General features: G+C 42.0%; 1 protein-coding gene across 1 annotated transcript in view; it reads right to left on the bottom strand.

Moving 5' to 3' along the window:
- Nucleotides 1-20348, bottom strand: part of foxp1b (forkhead box P1b) — a 123398-nt gene that overhangs the window by 42498 nt on the left and 60552 nt on the right. Inside the window, 1 exon segment of the mRNA XM_024426829.2 lies at nt 15178-15306. Coding sequence (XP_024282597.2) covers nt 15178-15306 — 129 coding nt within the window.

The raw sequence follows: 20348 nt of genomic DNA, 5'->3' as shown, positions 1-20348 counted from the left end.
AGGCAATACACCAGTGCAGGCCTGCTGGCCAACACACACACACACACACACACACGCACACACGCACACACACACACACACGCACGCACACACGCACACACACACACGCGCACATACACAAAAACTGAAACATGCACACAAAGGCAATTAAAGTCCATATAGCATGTGAACTCACACATATAGTTAAACATGCAGTCCGGAATCTTTAGCACAACAAATTCGTAACATTGTACAAATTGGATTCATAACAAATCACATGAATTGCCCCTCCAAAAAACATGTGATTTATTGGCAGGACGTAACATATAGGAAATAGATGACACAGAACACAATTGAAAGGCATAGTACACAGGGACCAATCATGAGCACCACCTTTCCATTGAATGGCTGAAATTATACAAAAGTTCTGGAGCATCACTTTATACAATATGCAACTACAATGATGTTAATAAAAAAATACTAAGACTATTTAAAAAAACGTTTTATTTCCTGCTTTCAAAGATGCAAACTGTGACAGTTTAAATTGTCACATATGCCACTGTCCAATGCAAACACAGCAGTAATACGTCTCCCTTACGTCTCTGTCATTATTATCATGACAGTAACTTACAACAGGTGAGCCACATTTCTAAAATATAATCCATTTACAAAAACGTTTCTGAAACTACGCACTTTTAGTTGTCTAAGGGAGGAGGTCAGTGTAGCAGGCAGCGTCTGACGCCGTGCTGCCTGGAGAACAGAGCAGGAGCGTGTTCAGAGTGAAGGGAAGGCACAGCACAGAGTGATGGGAGCCTATGCTCTGGTTAGGACTGCCTCCTTCAAAAGACACTAAGCCAACTTCTCTTTGTGCGCCACCGTCGAGAACAAGCACGGAAATGATATTCTAATGAGGAAATATTGGCCACACATCTGACAATGTCGGAAATTCACTGCTTCACACTTAATGAAGACCCTCTCCAACCAGCGTTATCCCCAGAAGGCAAAGGTCAAAGTGTGGTGAGAGAGAGAGCGAGAGCGAGAGAGAGAGAAAGAAGCAAATCCAGGCATAAGGCTAGCCACCCTCCCCCTCCTGGTGATACAGGGGCAATTAAGGAGAATAGAAAGAGGAAAAAGAGGCCAACTTCAATGAGACCATGGCTGATATTAAACTGGCCATGAAGGAACAGGTTAGATGAAAAGGAGAAAAAAAAATCTAACTTTTATATCTTGCTCCCTGGTGTCATCTTGTTTTGTAAGGACATCAAATAGAATGTAGAAGTAGAAAATAACAAGCCCTTGAGAAATCATAGAACCCAGCCTGTTTGATGCTGTTGGTTTACCTTGTCCTGAGACATTGTAAAAGTAACGGCGCTCCGTCTTGAATAGCATATAATCTCGAGCATGAAAATGTCTCCGAAATGAGGATTTCATTGCATTGAAGTGATGCATGAACATAATTAGTCCACGACAAGATCGGAATGACACATTTTTTCATGACTCGTTTAGGTTTATTGAAATATTGAAGGTGGGTAGCGGTATGGAGAATATGTCAAGCACATTTTCTCTGCTGGGAAAAAAGGGTCAATGAAAGAATATCTGTTTCTTACATTGTATTTAAGGTGTATTTTTGTTTGTGTGTATTACTATTATCTATCTATATATATGTATATAAATATATTTTTTTATTATTAAACAATAACCAATGTATGAAGTCCCAGACTACATGCATGATGATGAACCCAAGGCAATAGAGCTACCCATCTTGGTTCAGTTAAGACCTACCTAATTCTTCTCTGTCATCCAAATTCAAGCTGCTTTAAAAAATGTTTACAGTTCAGATAAACAGGATAATCACAGTCACATATTCTCCCCATTTGCTATTTCTATTCTGCGAGGGGATCGAAACGATACGCAGCAACTGTAAAAACAAAACTCAAGATTGCATTTTAATTCACTTTTAAACCACAAACAAACACGTTTTCGGCAAAGCTGGGCCAGCGTTCCGTAAAACAAACAAACGATACAGAGAAGTGAGCGAGCCTCTCACCCCGACTATAACAGCTGAGCTGCGTGGTGTCGGCTCTTTCCCACACTCAGGGAGGCCTCCACTGCAGGTGCCCACTGCTGAGCACAGAGCAGAGGGCATGGTTCCCACCCTGACACACACACTATACACCGTCTCAGGAATTGAGAGGAACAGAGAGTTTGCGTAATGTCTCTGCTATTCAAACAGTCATCACACAGCTAAATATGATCACCGGGGGCCATCTCCTGTAGTTGGCTGTAGTAAGAGTATATTACTTAATTAGAGGGTTATTTCTTTCAGTGTATTCATGTTCCACTGTATTCACTGATAGAGATACATCTGTAGTGCACAAAAATGATGTGCACTAAAATGATGTGATAACACAAATTATGACACTACACCTGTGTACAATTGTGCAAGTTATGCTTTGAAGTGAGTGACTTCCAAATAAAAAATTCTAAACACTGAAATCCAGCAAAGTTTATCACAAAATGTATTCATTTTTTAAATGAGGGTTCCAGTTTCCACTTTCACTGATACCATCTCACACGTTCTGACATTTTTAGCCACACCCCCATATGTAGATTTTCAGGCACTTTACCAGGCAAGTTTGAGACAAGTTACAAAAAAAAAATATGCAATGACAACTCTACTGCCTACAATAGCACCATTCACCATCCCATTCACCTTGTCGTAGACCTGGCGTGTGTGTCCCCACCCAACACCAGAACCCCCTCTTCTGCTCTCTTCCTGCATCCCTCTCTGTGCGTGATTTATGGTTTACCAGCTCAGCACCGTTACGCAACACTGCGTGCCTTCAGATGCATTATTTGAGTCAGTTGAGATTTAATTAAGATCACAGCCTTTAAAATCCCCTTCAAATGAAAATTTACCCAAAGACAATGCCTGACATCCTCATGCAGATTGTTTCCATACTCTGCACACCAGCAACGCAAACCTAATCCTTGTTTCCATGGCGGCAGACAAGGGGCCACAAATTGTGTTGCTTTTTTTTTTTTACGCCGGCTTGTGTTGTCGTCGTCTTTTTGTGAGTCAGAAAAACCATGTGGCCAATTAATAATAATAAAAGGAGAGAAGTCAGCAGCTGGCTTACAGTATGTGTGAAAGCCTTCCAGAGATAAATCGAGATCCAACACGTATGCCTCTGCTTATATCTGGGTACTGCCTACTGAATTATTCCACGACTACATTGACAAATAAAGCATTAATTTTTTTCAGCAGCAATCAACACAGTGTCACATAATACGTTCTAGTCGTGCAGGACAATTGGCAAATATAGGCTAGTTATACTTTTCTTGACACCCATCACTGTCTATACACCATACAAAACACACTGTTAACTATCTCTACCCATGAAATACATAACATCTTGACTTCATTCGTCTCTCTGAAATAGAGGCACGCTTTGAACGAGCGTGCTGAGCAGTAATGCACCTTGAAACTGAACAAAAGCTCTTTTCAAGTCAAAACGTTCCTCAATATCCAGTCAGCGGCAACAGCAGAGAGCAGCTGGTGGTTTTCTATATCACCGCTAAACTATTCCCCCTCACTCACTTCACACTGCAAAGCAGTGGCCAGTCCTGTAAAGGATATCCCAGAGTGCTGTGGGCTCTCGCTGCCCCCCCCCCCCTCTCTGGGTACAGGGTAATATCTGGTTGCCTACAGTATGTCATGGTTTAGAAATGACAGGTGCTGGCAGCCTCTCGCCTTGACAGGCCACTGGACAAATAGCGGCCCTGCCTGAAAGGGCTAATGCACTACTAATGAACAATAAATCAACTTTGATTACAAACTGTCAACCTAATCAGCTCGCACTCCAGCTCTCCCAAAATGCAGCCCTAGCCCGGACAGTGCAGCTGCACAGCATTACGGTGCACACTGGCTGTTTAGACTTCACTTTCCTCACATCTAATGTGTACCTCCATCGGCCCCTCTCTGCCAGACACCTTCAGCCACCCTGCACTCTACCACCATGACACACGATGCTGCTGAAAACTCCCTCCCAACGCCAGGGCTCCTCAGACACAGTCTGGTGCTCAGTACAAACATGGCAGAGGGGGTAGAGGGTGAAAACACTAGCCTTAAAAGTGAGGAAAATGGGGGTCTTTTCAAAGCATGCATTAATATATTAATTGAAAATGTCATTTTGGAAGACTCTGGAGGCTCTCACATCATTAAAAGTTAAACCAGCACCACAAAGTCAATAACTGTCTTCAGTCTAATACCTAAGGGGTGTTTTGTGGGGTTCAAATGTACCACCAGGGAAATAGGGGGAAGTTGGTGTAGAGAGGTTCAACTTCACCACTCATTTCTATTCCCCACCCCCTATACAACACACACGCGTGGGCACACGCACACAAAAAACTTTTCAGGAAAACTGTCGCTGCTGACATTTACAATGATTGAGTCGGGCTAAAATGGTTACGTAGTGACGACGTCAAATGTAGAGTTATGCCTCCCTCTCCCTTAATTTCAAGTGACAGAGTGAGGAGAGGATCAACTCCCCCCCCCAACCCCTCACTGCCTCCCTCTCTTGACAGGAACACTGTCGATAGCCCGGAGAGAGAGCCAAGTCTGAGCGGCACACACACACACAGCTCACAAACACACACTGCTCAAAAAACACACACAAACTGTGAATATCTCATGTAACACTTTTACACTAAACAACAACAGCAAGCGCTAGTGAAGCTGAGGGCTACATGTACCTACTACACACAGATGTATAATATACTAAATACTAATATGTGATAAACAACTTCAAGTCTAAAATAGAAACATGCCACACTGCTTTTCCTAGAACTTTCCATATTTCAACAACACATACTGAAGTACCAGATCCTGACTTTCAGGTTAGTACAGCATCAGGACTGTAAACAAAACCAACACAACTGGGATATTTACTACAGAATACAGTATCTAAACTGGCATAGGAGCAACTTCATGTGAAGTGAAAGTTAATGTAAAGCGTTAACTTCATGTAAAGTGGAACTAAATACACAAACAAATAAACCAAACACTTAAACGTTTCATTTGTTGAAGCACATTTCAGCAAAAGGAAAATCTCGATCTCTGAATGACATCAGCAAACTAACAGCAGGTAAACACATATCTTTAAAAACACAGCTTCTCCCCACAAATCACACATGCCTGTAGTGTAACAGCCTTCGGGGCAAGCCTGTACTCTGTCCCTACCTACGGAACACACTAAAACCTCGATCTGTTCTCCCCTTAAACAAACTGCATGATAAAATGAACCAATTACAATGATAGAACAACAACAGATAGACAAAAGCCCTCTTTTCTTTTCCCTGGACAAATTAAATTGTCAAGTTTTACACAAGAAAGCTGGCAAAATTGCAGAATCAATCATATTGACAAACCTGACAAACTCCATTTAGCTGGCAGGGTAAACAGAGAGCTGGGCCGTGCAGTGTGGAGTGGAGCGGAGAGGAGCACGATGGAGAGAGAGAGAATGAGAGGCAGGAAGGCAGGCAAAGAGGCAGGCGGACACTGCTGTGCTGTGTCGTCTCCAGCCTTCCTCGGGATACAGACAGATTGCACGCACAAGGTTGCTCCCTGGCTGACAAGATAAAAAACTATCCAATCAACCACGCCCTTCTCCACCAATCACAACCAGCCCCCTAAACATAATCAATTCAAATGGCCTACACAATAGGGAGCCTAAGGCCGAGCTGCAGGTGAAACCATGCCTTTGTGTGGGGCCCCTTTAAAAAAAAAAAGCCACAGTTGACGGCTGTTAACCCTTTGACCCATGCTGAAACTCCGGCCGCGCTATTGAAACAATGGAGGTCTAAAGAAAAGAGGCCCTTTAATTAAACAACAGATAAGTAAACACAGCTATCCAGCTGAAAGAAAGAATCTAGCCTGCTTTGAGACGCTTTATTGTTCTGGTAAATGGAATTGTTTACAGCACCAGGACAAAGGGACAAACTCATTTTATATTCTGACAACAAACAAACAGCCAACAAACAATTGAGATGCTTTGTTGTTTATTTTTTAAATATTTTTTTTTTTTGTGGACAATACCATACACAAACATTTCAGTCTAAAATAAATGCTTTTTATTGTAAATGTGTTGTTTGTTGAATATTTTTGTTTCGTTTTTTTAAGTTTGTGTGTACTTAGTAAGAAATTGACCCTGTCACCACTTTCTTTTTCCAGGGGATTGAAAAAAAATTGTTGCCCTTTGTGTCTAAATTGTAAACGTAAGCAATAAACTCAATGTACTCTTTGATGACACTACAAACTACTAAAACCACTTGTCCTAATACTTCACTACACAACAGATGGTACTACCTTTGGTAGTATCACTACTTAATCATGATAAGAAGAATTAGCTGTCATAATATCATCACATGGTTAAACACCCATGTGCACCTAGTATATAAAAGATGAAACAGGTGAACAGGACTCTGCCCCCTACTGGATATGTATGAACTGCACAGGCGAGAGAGAGAATTTGAAAACATGTCGAAATGTATTTTTCCTGGTTTTGAAATAATGATATTTAAACCGTGATAAATATGTCTGCATTGTCTGATAATACACTTAATCAATTCAAGCCTGTTTCAGATGAGCCATAACTATGGAATACTTCAGACATGAAAATAATCCTCTAAAATCAGGATTAACACGTAACTCAACTAATTACCATGTCAATAAAGCACAAAAAAAGAAAAACATGGCCATAGCAAAACTGCTCATATCAACGTCTATAAAAGTGTGTCTAAGGATGAATGCTGATGGTATACATTCCAGTCCACAAATCCACTGGTAAACCAAACACAGCCCGTACTCAACAATCCACTGCATTCATCTGCTAATAACTAACAAGCTTTGCTAAGACGGGTGACCTATATAATTTATTGACTGGGAAACCTCAAGTGTCAAAAGTGACAATTCCAATACATATCTTAGTGAATAATTAAGTAGAAGAAAAAAAACTCTTTATTTTCTTTCTCACACACACACACACACACACACACACACACACACACACACACACACACACACACACACACACACACAGTGGTATCAGCTCTGGGCACACTCTTCTCCCCAGTATCTCCCTGGAGTTGCATGTCGGCATATTCTCAATGAAACACCTTCTTAGCAGTAATAGGTCACTGTTCTCATTTCAATTCTCCCAAAGGCCTCATGATAAATTTAGCAGATATACAGTTCAACCCTCCCCTTTCTCCCCCTCCCACTCTACTCTTCTCATCCTCTGCCTGAGCCTGCACTGTATACAGTAATTACACATATGTAACGATGTGATACATATAGATTTTTACAAACACATTTTTATCAACACAGAGGATCATCAATATCCTTGAGCTTTCAGTTTTATGCGTATGACACAGTGAGGAAATGACATAATAAAATACTCAATTTCCTGCCTGAGTTACAGTGAAAGTATGAGTTAACGTCTGGTGTTCTGACTAGGGATTTGTTCTGGGGTTAAAGACGATGACACAGTTCACGTTACACATCTCCTATTAATAAACAAAGTGGGAGAATTACATTCCTTCTAAGCCATATCAACATTGGTATAATACATACAGTATCTAGATATATCTAACTCATTTTACAATTCAAATAAAAATATAAACTGTATACAAAAACCTTTTCCTTATACTGAAAAAAAAAATGTGTAAACTTAACTTTAATCATGAGAAAGCAAACATGGTTTGGTTCCCTCTTGTCTGAGAAAAGTAAATCATTGTTTACAGATCCAGGGGCCGGGTGCACCAGTTGGTCACAAGTGGGTCGTAACTTTACGTCCAATGTAAAATGTGATCTATGCCAGACCTAAAAAATTATACATATTGCAGGCTTTTCAAGAGAGAAAAGTCGGCAATAGTACTGTTTGTCCATCTTGAGATGATGTAGCCTCAAAATAGACAGAACTAATGAAACCTGTCATTCATTTTCGCATTTGTGTCAATAAGATTTGACATCTAACTACGATGTTTTGTGCAGTATTTCTCAAGTGAAAACATTTGCATGAAAATAATTGGTCTCTCGATGAATGACAATAAAAAGTTAATTGAAGATTCCTTACTGTTGACCAATCACCAACGAAGGGGCGTAGACTTCAGCTGCTGACTTCGAGCGAATAAACCTTTGCCGAAGACGAAAACTAACTGTTTAGGATGGGAATACGGACTCCTTTAGTCAAGCCTGTTTAGGGTTGCAAAACTACTGGTAATTAACCAAAGTTACCAGAACTTTCGGTAATTATGTTAATTAAAAGTTAAACTGGACTTGAAAAACAAAACATTTTTATTCATATATAATATATATATTTATTATATCTGTGTCCATATTGTCCACGAGTGTTTAGTGGATAGAACATATTGAAAAAAGCATCTAAATCAACAATGGCATTATTTTAAATTAACTCTGCAACTCTCCAAATATTGTATTTTTTCACAATTGCCACCGATTTGGTGCCAAAACATTTACAACAAAGACATATTATTGACATAATATAAAGGATATTTTATGCTGAAACCCTCATATTAAACACCAATGGTATTCCCTAAGTGGATGGTTTATATTTATATTTAGGATAATGTTTTACAGCTTTGTCGTTCTACTTATTTGATTATTGTATATATTTTACATGTGATAAGGCTACACAGAGGGCCAGAGATAATTACAGACACCCCAAAAGGCCACTAGATGTCATGTGACAAAATTCCCCCCAAAAACTTAAGTTACCAAACTTCTAGTAGTTTACTGGTAAACTTTGAAAGTTACCAGTAACCTATGCCTGTTAAATCTGTGTTACAAGGATTTATTGTGTTATTGATTTGGATATTTACTTTTAATCTCAGGCAATGAAGAACACATTGTTAACTCATGAGATTTGTAGTCCGTATTTGATAAATATTTCCTGAGGTGATATGCCAGCCAGCATAGGGCGAAGTTTGTGTTTCTTTGGGTTCTGTCTGCTGTGGTTTTCGCTTAGTCAAAACAAGAACATCTGCAGCGATGTGCAACATTCATTTAGGGGATGGGGAAACTTTGTGATGTATTCTTTTCACGATTGATCCATATAAGAGTTATTTTGAATCAGACACTATATTAAGAAGTACAGCACCTTACTATGACATTTTGTTGAGGAAAAAAACAAATCCTATAGTTGAATGATGCCAAATGGAATGAGCAGTCAAATAGTCATCTTTATCAAACAGTCAACATGGTAAAAATACTTCGTTTTGTACATTTTGGGGACTCGAGTGCATCCGTGCCAAGTATTTGGTATCCAGAAACAAGTCATAGCTACATGAATTACCAGGGCGTGGACTATAAACATGTACTCTTCAGTGCCCAAAATGAATATAAGTATCTATGGTGTGTCATTCAATTCAGAACGTCTCTCATACATGGTTTCAGGAGTGTACACCCCCTCTAAAGACCATATGAGTAAAACAGGGTGAGTAGATAACACTAACTGAAACGATCTGTGTGCGCACAATACGCCTGATTTTAATCCTGCAAAGCATGCTGGTCAGTTATAGTCATCAGTTAAGAATGCTCATCAGTTATCGCCTCGGTCTTGGAATTCCCTCCAAGCCAACTTAAAACTCGAGGACCTGAAGTCCCTAGAGGAGTTTTTAAAAAAAATGTAAAAAATAATGTACAAGTTGTATAGTTGTGAAGCTCTGACGCTTGACCTATTGCACTCGGATGTTTTTCTGACGTGTGTCATGTACGTGTTCGTTACTGATGTACTGCTTATTGTAATGATGTCATTCTCATCTGGTTGATGTCATGTGCCTGATTGTCTGATACTGATGTGTTGATGCTGCTGCCATGGTCTAGGTCTCTCTTGAAAAATGGATTTGTATCTCAGCGAGACTAACCTGGTTAAATAACGGTTATGATAAATGGAGAGATGCATGAGATACTTGAGTGGATGTTTTTTTTTATATGGACATGAATGCTCTGTCCTTACAGTCCATACATCTACCCATTATCCCCCTAAAGGGGGAGTGAATCATTCCAAACAACACATGGCTGTCATCAAGATACTGTGGCGGAGAATGATTTAAAGATACACGATTTGGGGGGAGGGAGAGACGGGGATAGAGCTTGAAGGGAAACGTCAGGCCTCAGAATAAAAAGCTCCTGAAAATGGCAGTGGCTTAAAGCCCTGTGACTGGAGTCAGGCCGACAGTCATCGGATGGCTGAGGCTTACTAACAGGCTGGAACAGACTGCCTGGAAATACAAGGGATGACTTCATTCTGACCGAATGATCCAAACCTGTTTCTAATATATACAGTACACATAATACATTTTTACAATATGACAAGAAAAACAAGTGGTGAAAAAGACATCCTGATCCCTGGTTACACATGGATGCAGGGATCAGCGTTGGGTTGATCATTCCTGGCGAATTAAATCACCTCAAAGCAACAAAGACATCAACTAAGAATTCATTACCACATCACCTTGAGAGCTTTTACAAACACAAAAGGACAGAGAGACATCACTTACACACACACCCACAGACATATGTGATTTGATTCTGGACCTAAAAAAAAAACATCTTTCACTGTGCTGTTAAACTTGACAAATATTGATTTCTCTAATACAGTGTCTGTCAGAACATTCCCATTTCAATCCCAGTTCAAAACAAGGAGTAGGCCTAGTCCCTGTTTCCTGACAAGGTGAAAGGAGAACCCAACCACACTGACCTTGATCGTCTGAACCCGAACGTGTCTGTTTAAAACGGGAAACCTGGCTCATTTGGGGTCCACACCTTGGGGCACTCATCACAGAGTGGATGCGCTCACCTCCATTGTCCCGTTATCTCAGCTGGCCTTCCTGTTTGGGCAGGGGGCCAAAATGAGCCGAGCCTGGGCTCATTGTCGCCTCGCCCGCCACCGCGGATAGCGCTCTGGGCCACAGGGCGGCTGGGCTGCGGGAGGGAGCGCCTTGGAACACCGCCTCTGATCGCCTCAGACCCCTGGCTGAGGTCCAGCCGGCAGGCCCCGGCCTGGTAGTCTAACGACTTACAGCTTGGAGCGCTGTGGTGTGCATGTGTCAGGACAATGCCATGGGTCTACTACAAAACACAGAAGTAGAGAAAGCCAGGGGCTTCTCATCCCCTGTCAGATTGAGATTTGGCCCCTGCATTTTTGTCACACCACGCTGCCCCAAAGACCACCAATGAAGGATATGAGCGGCGGAGGGGAGGCAGAACTTAAAAGGCTTTCTTCATGTAAAACTGAAAAGATTAACTTTTGACCTGGAGATGCCCTCTGTTTGACTGTGCCCAATGGTGTATAACAGAGATTGGGAGAGACCGAAAGAGATAGAGAGACAGAGAGAGAGAGAGAGAGAGAGATACAGAGAGAGAGAGAGAGAGAGAGAGAGAGAGAGAGAGAGAGAGAGAGACAGAGAGAGAGAGACAGAGAGAGAGAGACAGAGAGAGAGAGAGAGAGCGAGAGAGAGCGAGAGAGAGCGAGAGAGAGAGAGAGCGAGAGAGAGAGAAAGACCAAGATATTCACCTGGATTTTTTTTCTTCCATATTTTGCCAATTTCTGAAGAATAACAAGCACTGCTCCCTTGACATCACGAAAATGTTCAATGCAAAATTGATCAGAGGATGTTGACAAGATGACCTATCAGACAAATCATGATCATTTCATTTAAATAAAAAGGAAGCCAACGCATCATTTCAGTGAACAGAGGAAGTCAGGAAACCATAAAAAAAGCTGTTTCTCTTTTCTTGTTTTCCGTTTCTCACAAGCTTCAAGGACTCAGCTTCAGTAGAAATATGAAAGAACTGATCTTTACATGTTGCTTTCAGAGAACAAGCAAAGATTCAACAAGGGATTTTTTTCTGTAGTCTGCCGTCCTATGTGACGCATTTGCCTGTGCTACAAATAATCTGTCTACAACCAAAAATATTATAAAAATACGCCTAAATAGGCGGACTGGGCATTTGTCAAACCATTAACATGTTCCGTTTTCAGTCCTAATACACACACATTCTCAGGATTGTCTTTTCTGAGCTGCCAATACCAGCTAATAAAAGTGAACTTTCTTCATTGAGGGTTCATATAGAGAACCATGGTTGGCTTTCAGCCTACCGAACATTACCTAATGGTACTAGTGACATGAATAATGAATAATCAAGGCCCATCAAGGCCACCATTCAGACCTGGAACAGAACAAGTCTAATCTGGGCATTACACAGATGGCACAGGAACCATGTTGACATAACATCTTCAGCCCAGTTTCATGTCACATAATCCACTGTAGGCGCTGGGTGTCTACCCAGGATGCCTTGCAGCGTGGTGTAGTTAACTGAGCAGGCTCCTAAGAAATGCCACAAATTAGACTCTTTTTTTCCCCCCCTTCTCGCTCCGCGGTGTGAGTGGACTATCAGCGAGGGTCCGACAGTGTTGTTCCTAATGACCTATTTCTCCACTCCTGATCCTGCGGCTGGCATAATTAGTTACCTGGGGCTGCAATCCAATTTGAAGTGATGACAAGAAAGTGATCCATGAAAAAGTAATAAGTTAAATCCAATTTCAGCCAGCCTCTAATTAAATGCACATGGAACTAATGAGTCAAACCCTACCATTTCACTGATAATGCTAATTAGCGAGGTGGGAGTTGCTTGCTCTCGTCCTGCACCACTGTAGGTGTAAAGCGCGAGGTAAAGTGGCATGGACTCTTTTAATTACATGTGTCATTCTGTCAGTAATTTACTGGCTTTTTGACCAGTCAAGTATGTTACGCTGCTCTCCAGCCTGCTAACAGCTGTTTGTATGATTTAGTCTGATTAAAGGCCCTGGGTAACTGTATACAAGCAGGACATGCGGCATCTTGTCTACAAGTTTCATTGGGGGGGGGGGTTAGAGATGAAAACACCCCCTCTTCTTGGACATATAAAACCAAAGAGCCATTTCATGCTGATCAAGGATTCACCTACTTGCTTGATTTTTTGTTACTGCTTCCATGCAGGTAATTTCTTTCTGATGTTTCAGATATTCTGCGCTTCATTATTTTGGACTTGAATAAAATGAATTGGAGTGAGTCACAGAGGTCATGCATCTCTCTCTGTCTAATGGGGAGACTGCCAAGATGAATGGCCCCTCACCGCAGACAGCTATACACAGCTCTACACATCAGGTGCTTTTCTGGGGTGGCAGCTTACTACATAGCTCATAATTGTTGTATTATGTCTTTTGATGACCTGTTCCAACTCAATACAAAAATCATTATCCCCAAGTATGCTGTGGAGAATGCCAATGTTGTTGCACTAAAGGGGTCTTCTAGTGCTTTCTCTATGTGTGGGTTTGTCCTTCTAGCTAAAGTGTCTGAATAAAGAGGCTGCTCCACTGCAGGAAGACCAAATATATTATAAACTCATGCACATGATTATGCACGAACACAGCCATTGAATTTATGTATTTAATTAGTGGAGTTTGTTACTCTGAGATAAATAAACACTTGTGGCTTGTCATTATGACAGTTTCAACATAGGAAAAATGTTACATAGCCTACAACACTACAGAGGAGGCAATTTAGCATTTTTATTTAGATAGTATGACCAGCCAGCCTGTGCTCTTCACAAGTACTGGGCAGGGAGAAGAGAAAAAAGGCCCCGGCTCTCTTTTCAATAGCTGAGTGACAGGTTGGGCAAGATCTCTGTATACATTAATAAATTAGAATTTTAATTTTGTCTTTGTCTGCGGGAGATGGTCTAGTACTTCACTACGTACCAACAACTGGCTGTACGCTGGAATCCTCCATGTGGCCCCCACTGTTGACCTCTGCTGCACAATTCCCAGCCTGACTCGGGAAACTGTTTAGTTTGATCCTTTCAACTTATTTGAATCCTGACAAATACGCACACAACTGAAAGGTCAGCACAGTCATATTTCATCCGCTGGAGCTATTCCTGAGACATCTGCACAACAAAGAGCCTCTTTCACTACCTGACATTAGACCTAGCTGCTACAATAGCTCATTAAAAAGGGCCTCCTTTGGGAAAGGGGGTATTAAATATTAGATATACACACACATACAGAACAGGCCTTCGTATTAATTATCAAATATGCCCTGAAGTCGTTTGCAATTTCACACTGAAACAAACAACCCCTCCTTGTTCAAACAAAGATACGCATCTGAGGCAGCTCAAACGGCTGATCTGAAATTAACGTAAATATTGCATCAGATACGGATAGCTGTTCCTATTCAAAAGCAGCAGAAAAGATGAAAAATCACAAAGGCTACCCAAATAAATTCCACGCATCCCTTACCCTCTAATTATTACCCCCCCACCGCATCCGCACACCCCGTCTGCTCCCTGGTGCCCCCTCCTGCTAGTGGTGAAAACAGTTGATCCTCAATATGAGTGAGTGAGTGAGTGAGTGAGTGAGTGAGTGAGTGAGTGAGTGAGTGAGTGAGTGAGCGACCAAATAGCTCCTAAAGCATGTCCAGGCTCAGATCTCTGCTGGAGAGTTGGAACCCTCACCTCATCTTCCCCTCTCTCATCCTTTATCCTCTTTCTTCTCTTCCTTTATCCTTCCTATAAACAGGCCACTCATCCTTCTATCACATACTTACCACACTGCTACAACAGGCCTCGACCCACAACACAAATACTGCATGTGTGCATTATTGCCTTGGCTTTAAAAATAAATAAATACATAAATATTTCTCAGAAGGTGATTTCTGTGAGTCTAGGCTATATACAATCCTGTCTTTTCTACATAGTAAGTGTCAGTCTGAAATGTATGTTGTTGACCACCATTGCAATCCCCACCCACGAACACACAGACACACGTGGTTGGTCTGCAACAGTCACTCGCTCTGCCTCTCTTAATTTCCTGTTTATGCAGGTTGCCTGGTGCATCCCCCCCCCCCCGACAGACAGAAAGAAAACAGCACGCAGTGTACCATAGAAAAGATCAAGAAAGTTCAGCACTCCATTGTTCAACTTAATAAGTGACTTTTACAACTGTCCAACCGCTTGTGTTTGTCTTGAGGTTTACAACCAGGAAGTAACAATATGACAGTTGACTGGTGCAACAGCAAACAATACCGTTTGCATGTTGCTAACATGAAATACTGTATGAGAGTGTGTTGTAGTACCTGTAGACTTGGCTGCTTCTCACTGCCTTTGGGGGATTTTAGACCGGTGCCTTGCTGAGGCTGCAGCTGTTGTTGTTGTTGTTGTTGTTGTTGTTGTTGTAGAAGGATCTGTCGAGCCACTTGGAGAGCCTGGAATAGAGATTAAAATGATGGTGGGTTAAAAAAAGGAACAACATTCAAACTAAAAGCAGATATTTTATTGTGTCTTGGGGCTCAACCATTTTCTTGAGACCAATCGTATTGCTTTTAACACAACAGATGTAACCCAAACGACAACGTGTTCTCGGACTGCAGATAGGCAACAAAACAAAACGGACATTATAAAAATGTTTTCCACCCGCGCCTCGTTCAAACACATTTCCATAGTTTCCTCTCACCGCACAAACAAGAATCAGTTGACAAAACAAACTTGTGGATAAAAAAAGGACAAAAATCAATAGCAACCGGCCAGTGAAAATATTTTTCTGTTGATAAGTGGCACTTACAGTAAACAGAAAAAGAGATCGGTGCTTTTTGATCCTCCTCTCCCTCTGTCTCCCCCCCCCTCCCTCCAGAAAGCAAATAAAAGGTTTATTGCTGCTCCAAATATCTGTTAAAGGACACGGCCTTCTCAGTGGAAAACAAAATACAGTGCAGTCACATGTTTATTGTTCCAGCTACTCCCTTTTCCCTCACGATAAATAATCAAACATGCCATCCAGAACAAACAAAGCCGGGGAGCTGGGAAAAAACAGTGGTCATGAAAACCACACTGATACCAAGAAAAGCAAGCGCGTGTTCCCACAGTGAGCCGCCAGTCTCACACCTACACCAGTAAAACATCTGAGTAAATAACTGGGCTCATTCTTTCCATGTTCCTCAGACGCTTACTCCCACAATTAAACAAACTTAAACAAACAGTCGGGGGCACATCCAAGCCCATCTCGCACAGCAGAGTTATAGTCCTCAAGTCAATTATTTGATAAGTTAGGTTGATTGCCATACGGAGTCAAATTAAAAGCAATATGTTGAAGAAGAAAAGGGGGGAGGTGCTCAGAGGATGTAAGATGGAAAGTTAAAGAAACGTGTGAAAGAGTAAGAGGAATGTGTGAAATATTGTATGAAAGTGAAATATCAGAAGGAAGAAGGTATGGTGAAAGAGTTATAGAGAAAGAGGAAGAGAGAGTGATAGGATAAGGAGTTGATCTGTAGGCCTGTTAAAGCTCTATAAAGGAACAGAGGAGAGGGGAGTTCAGCTCAGACGCGGGGGCAAACAGCTGTGCACTGGTCTGTGTGTATATGTTGACCTCTCTCTAACACAGGCCTGTGGGATGACATCATGAGGCAAGAATATGACCACAGGCTACAGAGGCCACTCTCCTGGCGTGTCTGTCTCTCTCTCTCTCTCTCTCTCTCTCGCGCGCTTTCTCTCTCGTGAGAGGAAAACCTCAAGCCCACACATTCATAAAATATAGTATACCCTTTTCTTGTGACAGAACTCATGAATACCATTTGTATCTCTGTGTCCAGCATGAAAGAAGTTAGAGGTAGTTTCATGAGCCAATGCTAACGCTAATGCTAGTTAGGAATTGTGCTAACACTAGCTAGCAATGGCACTAGCTAGCAATGGCACTAGCGCTATTTAGCAACTTCCTTCAAACTGCACGCAGAGACATAAAATGGTATCTACGAGTTCATCTGACTCTAGGGAAGTTGATAGAGGGCCTAACTGCCAAAATCCCGAAGTATATATTTAATGGGCAACACAGTTTGTTTTTAATTATCCAATAAACAATTACTACTAGGGGGCTCACTGCATTGCAGATCTAGAGGCGTCACAACAGACCCTGGTTCGTTCCAGGGCTGTATCACAACCGGCCGTGATCGGTAGTCCCATAGGGCGGTGCACAATTAGCCCAGCATCGCCCGGGTTAGGGGAGGGTTTGTGGCGGGCCGGGCACCTGCAGGCTGACCTCGATCGTCAGGTGAACGGTGTTTCCTCCGACACATTGGTGAGGCTAGCACTACTACTAGTTTGATGGTTGTAGCCATCAATTGTCCCATTAACAGCCATATTAGCAAAGTTATGTCATTTCAAACTTCACATTTCTCTAGTATAGGCTACTTATCGTAATGAACGATATCAGAAAAATGCTTATAACAAGTGATCGGTTTGGTCGGTGTCGCTAATTTCCGGTTTATCATCCCAGCTCTACTAACACTTAAGAAATCCAGCACAAGAGCAACGTAATACAAGAAGCTCAAGTCGTAGGTAAGTATTAGTTGATGGTTAAAAGTTATACACACATTGTATACAGTACTTGTGTAAAATGAGCAGCAGGAAGTCAAGTTTAATAGACAATAGAACACAAATGACCGAGCTGTATAATGGAAAAGAGGAGAGCGGGTTCTTATTCTAAGAGAGAATGACTTTACCTGGTGAGGTAGCCATGACACAACAGAGCACAGAATAGTTTAAAGCCAAGCCCGCGGATTACTACAGGGCAACATTCAAACGTCTTCTCTAACTTACGACACACAGATGTTTTGGTGCAACGTGTCTGGTTTACTAGCGGGGGGTGTTGGAACAAGGATACTTGAGTCAACAGGATATCATGGGAGTTTCAGACACTTGTGGATGAAGATGTACGTTTCTGGGAACCATTGGCCAAAGAAATTGGGCAAAAAGCCTACATTATACTATAATCAATCAGCAGAAATACAGTAACCGTGACACTGCAACACAACACTGTATTTTCTCATCATCCAAGTTGATCATCAACTAGAAACTATTTAATACTTATATAATTAGACAAAAGTGAGAAAATACAAGGAGACAATAATCACTTATTAGTTAGACTGTTTAGGCACTCTGTTTCACCCATTGACTTTGTAAAATTGTTTTATGAGCAAGACACAGGATGAGTCGAAATGACTTTGTCGTTATTGAAAAAGAACGAGCTAAAACGGACTAGCTGGGGAACCTATGCAGAGTGTTTCCGAGGTGAGGCCCGGCTAGAGGCTGAGGAATGATTTGTTGTTTAACAAGGCTACTGTAGCTGGCCGCCTTGAAGAGGCCTAATGCCGTGCTAAAATAACCCATTGTGAGCTGTCACTGTGATGTTTACACAGCACCCACTCTTCTCTTCACACACAGCCCTTCTCTCTCTCCCTCTTCTCTCTCTCCCCACTTTCCCTGGAATTCATCTCTTTTTGATCTCACATTCAAAGGTACTGAGCCTTGATCGACGTACAAGTCTGAAAAGCAGCTCCAGACGCCTGCGATAAACTGCCAGCGGATGACAGGCCGGAGCATCTAAAGAGCAGAGAAATGAGGAGAACAGCATGTTGTCTGGGCACTACAATAGCACAAATCAAGAAACATATTAGGTGGAACTGATCAGATACAAAAACTGCTCAAAACAGATAATGGTGACGAAGTTGCAAAGGGAACAGGAGCCAATCTTGCTATTGTGAAAAGCAGATGTAATGCTAAGGGGGGGAAATACTGTACCTTTCCAGAATTAACTAGGGTTGATACACTTATTAAAGTTGGACTTAATTCTAATGTTTAAACCCGTAGCAGAATGAACTGTGTATATTTCTAACTGGCAAAACATCTCATGAGTAACATGAGGCTTCTCAAATCGGATTCACATATTTGTACGTGCCAAATCCGTATAGGTAGGCCTAGGTTCAACTGGAGACGGTTCCTTAGAATGTCCTGCTATGGTTGTTTGTAATACAGGCTAAGCTGTAGCTGTACAGTATGAGCTAGGACAAGGAAAACTACAGTATTTAAACACACACGTACGCACGCACACACACAAACGTACAGAGTAAAAATCCTTCAGGAACTTTTGATTAGAAAACACCCTCCAGGATCAGACAAGGTATTATCGTCAACAAAGACGATGCAATTTGGTATCCTTGTCCATGTCATTTGGAATCCTCTTTTATTTTTCTATTTCAAATGTGTTCAAAGTTCACACTTTCCCTTGTGTTTAACGGGTCTGCCTCAATAAACACGGCTGCCTTATCTGCATATACTTTCACACCGTATTAGTGAATATAGTCTCTGAAAAAGGCAGGAGCAGCTCTCATGTCCCAGGGCTATCTAACAGCGATAAGGGATTGGGCTGAGTAGTGGATGTCTTTATATGCAGTCTGCACATTATTTACAGGCTTTGGGTTTCCTGCTGTTTAAGCCAGCTCTGGGTGCCGTACAAATCCCTGCTCAGAGAATTACCACAGAGTCAAGTCTTCGCTTTGATTCAGCCCTGCACCTTCCACCACGTTGTAATTGTACGCACATTTTGGACATGTGACCGAGGGCACTTCTTTATCTCTCTACATAATCTGTTGGCTTAGAGTAAACTAAACAAAAAAATAGCAAATAACTAAAGTCCAACTGTAGAGGAATTCAAATGTGCTGGTTGTAATGAGAGTCTAGCGGGCAGGCTACGTTACACCCAGAGAGGAGACCGACAACACTCATCCTCCATTTCAAACTGACAGACAAATAATAGAAAAATGTGAGCCAGGTCAAAGAGGGTGGCTGTGTGAAAAACGAGAGGGCTCCATTCAGGGTGGCTCCACTGGGAGAGGGGTGGTGAGAAATGAAACGAGGGTCTGGTCAAGTGTGTTTGCTCAGACGCATCAGGAGAGAGCCCTCTTTATTTCCTCCGACTCACCAATGTCCTCCAACCCCAACGCCAGGGAAGACCTTGAATGTGAAATGGTTTCAAACAAATTGCCCCTAATTGCTAGAAGATGTGTGCGCAGGTGTAACCGGATCCCTGTGGCCATTGTGGAGACTGGAGGGAAACAGGGAGCAGTGGAGGAGTAGAGGAGAGGAGAGCAGGGTCCAGTGCTGGCTGTTTACTCAGTGGCTGGAGTTTATTAGATAGGAGACCAGTGCTCTCAGACGGCCAGCAAAAACCCAGCTAATAGGTTAGTTCTTAATAGTCCTGCTCAGCAGACACAGACCTTTCTCCCCCCCGTCTCAGGCCTCGATGGGCTTGCGTGGTGATGGCCTAAATGTCAAGGTTCTCCGCTCAACTTTCTGAGTGAGAGAACACACGTCTCAACTCACCTGACATTTATGGCCCTGGCTCTACCCCTACCCCTGATCCAAACAAAGGCCCCTTTGCACCTCAGCTGCAGCCCTGTGCAATAAGCTCCCTTCTCTC

This window comes from Oncorhynchus tshawytscha, linkage group LG07 (assembly GCF_018296145.1).
Source record: "Oncorhynchus tshawytscha isolate Ot180627B linkage group LG07, Otsh_v2.0, whole genome shotgun sequence".
NCBI lineage: Eukaryota > Metazoa > Chordata > Actinopteri > Salmoniformes > Salmonidae > Oncorhynchus > Oncorhynchus tshawytscha.
Note: the sequence above shows the minus strand (reverse complement) of the source record. Positions and strands in the feature narration are given on the sequence as shown.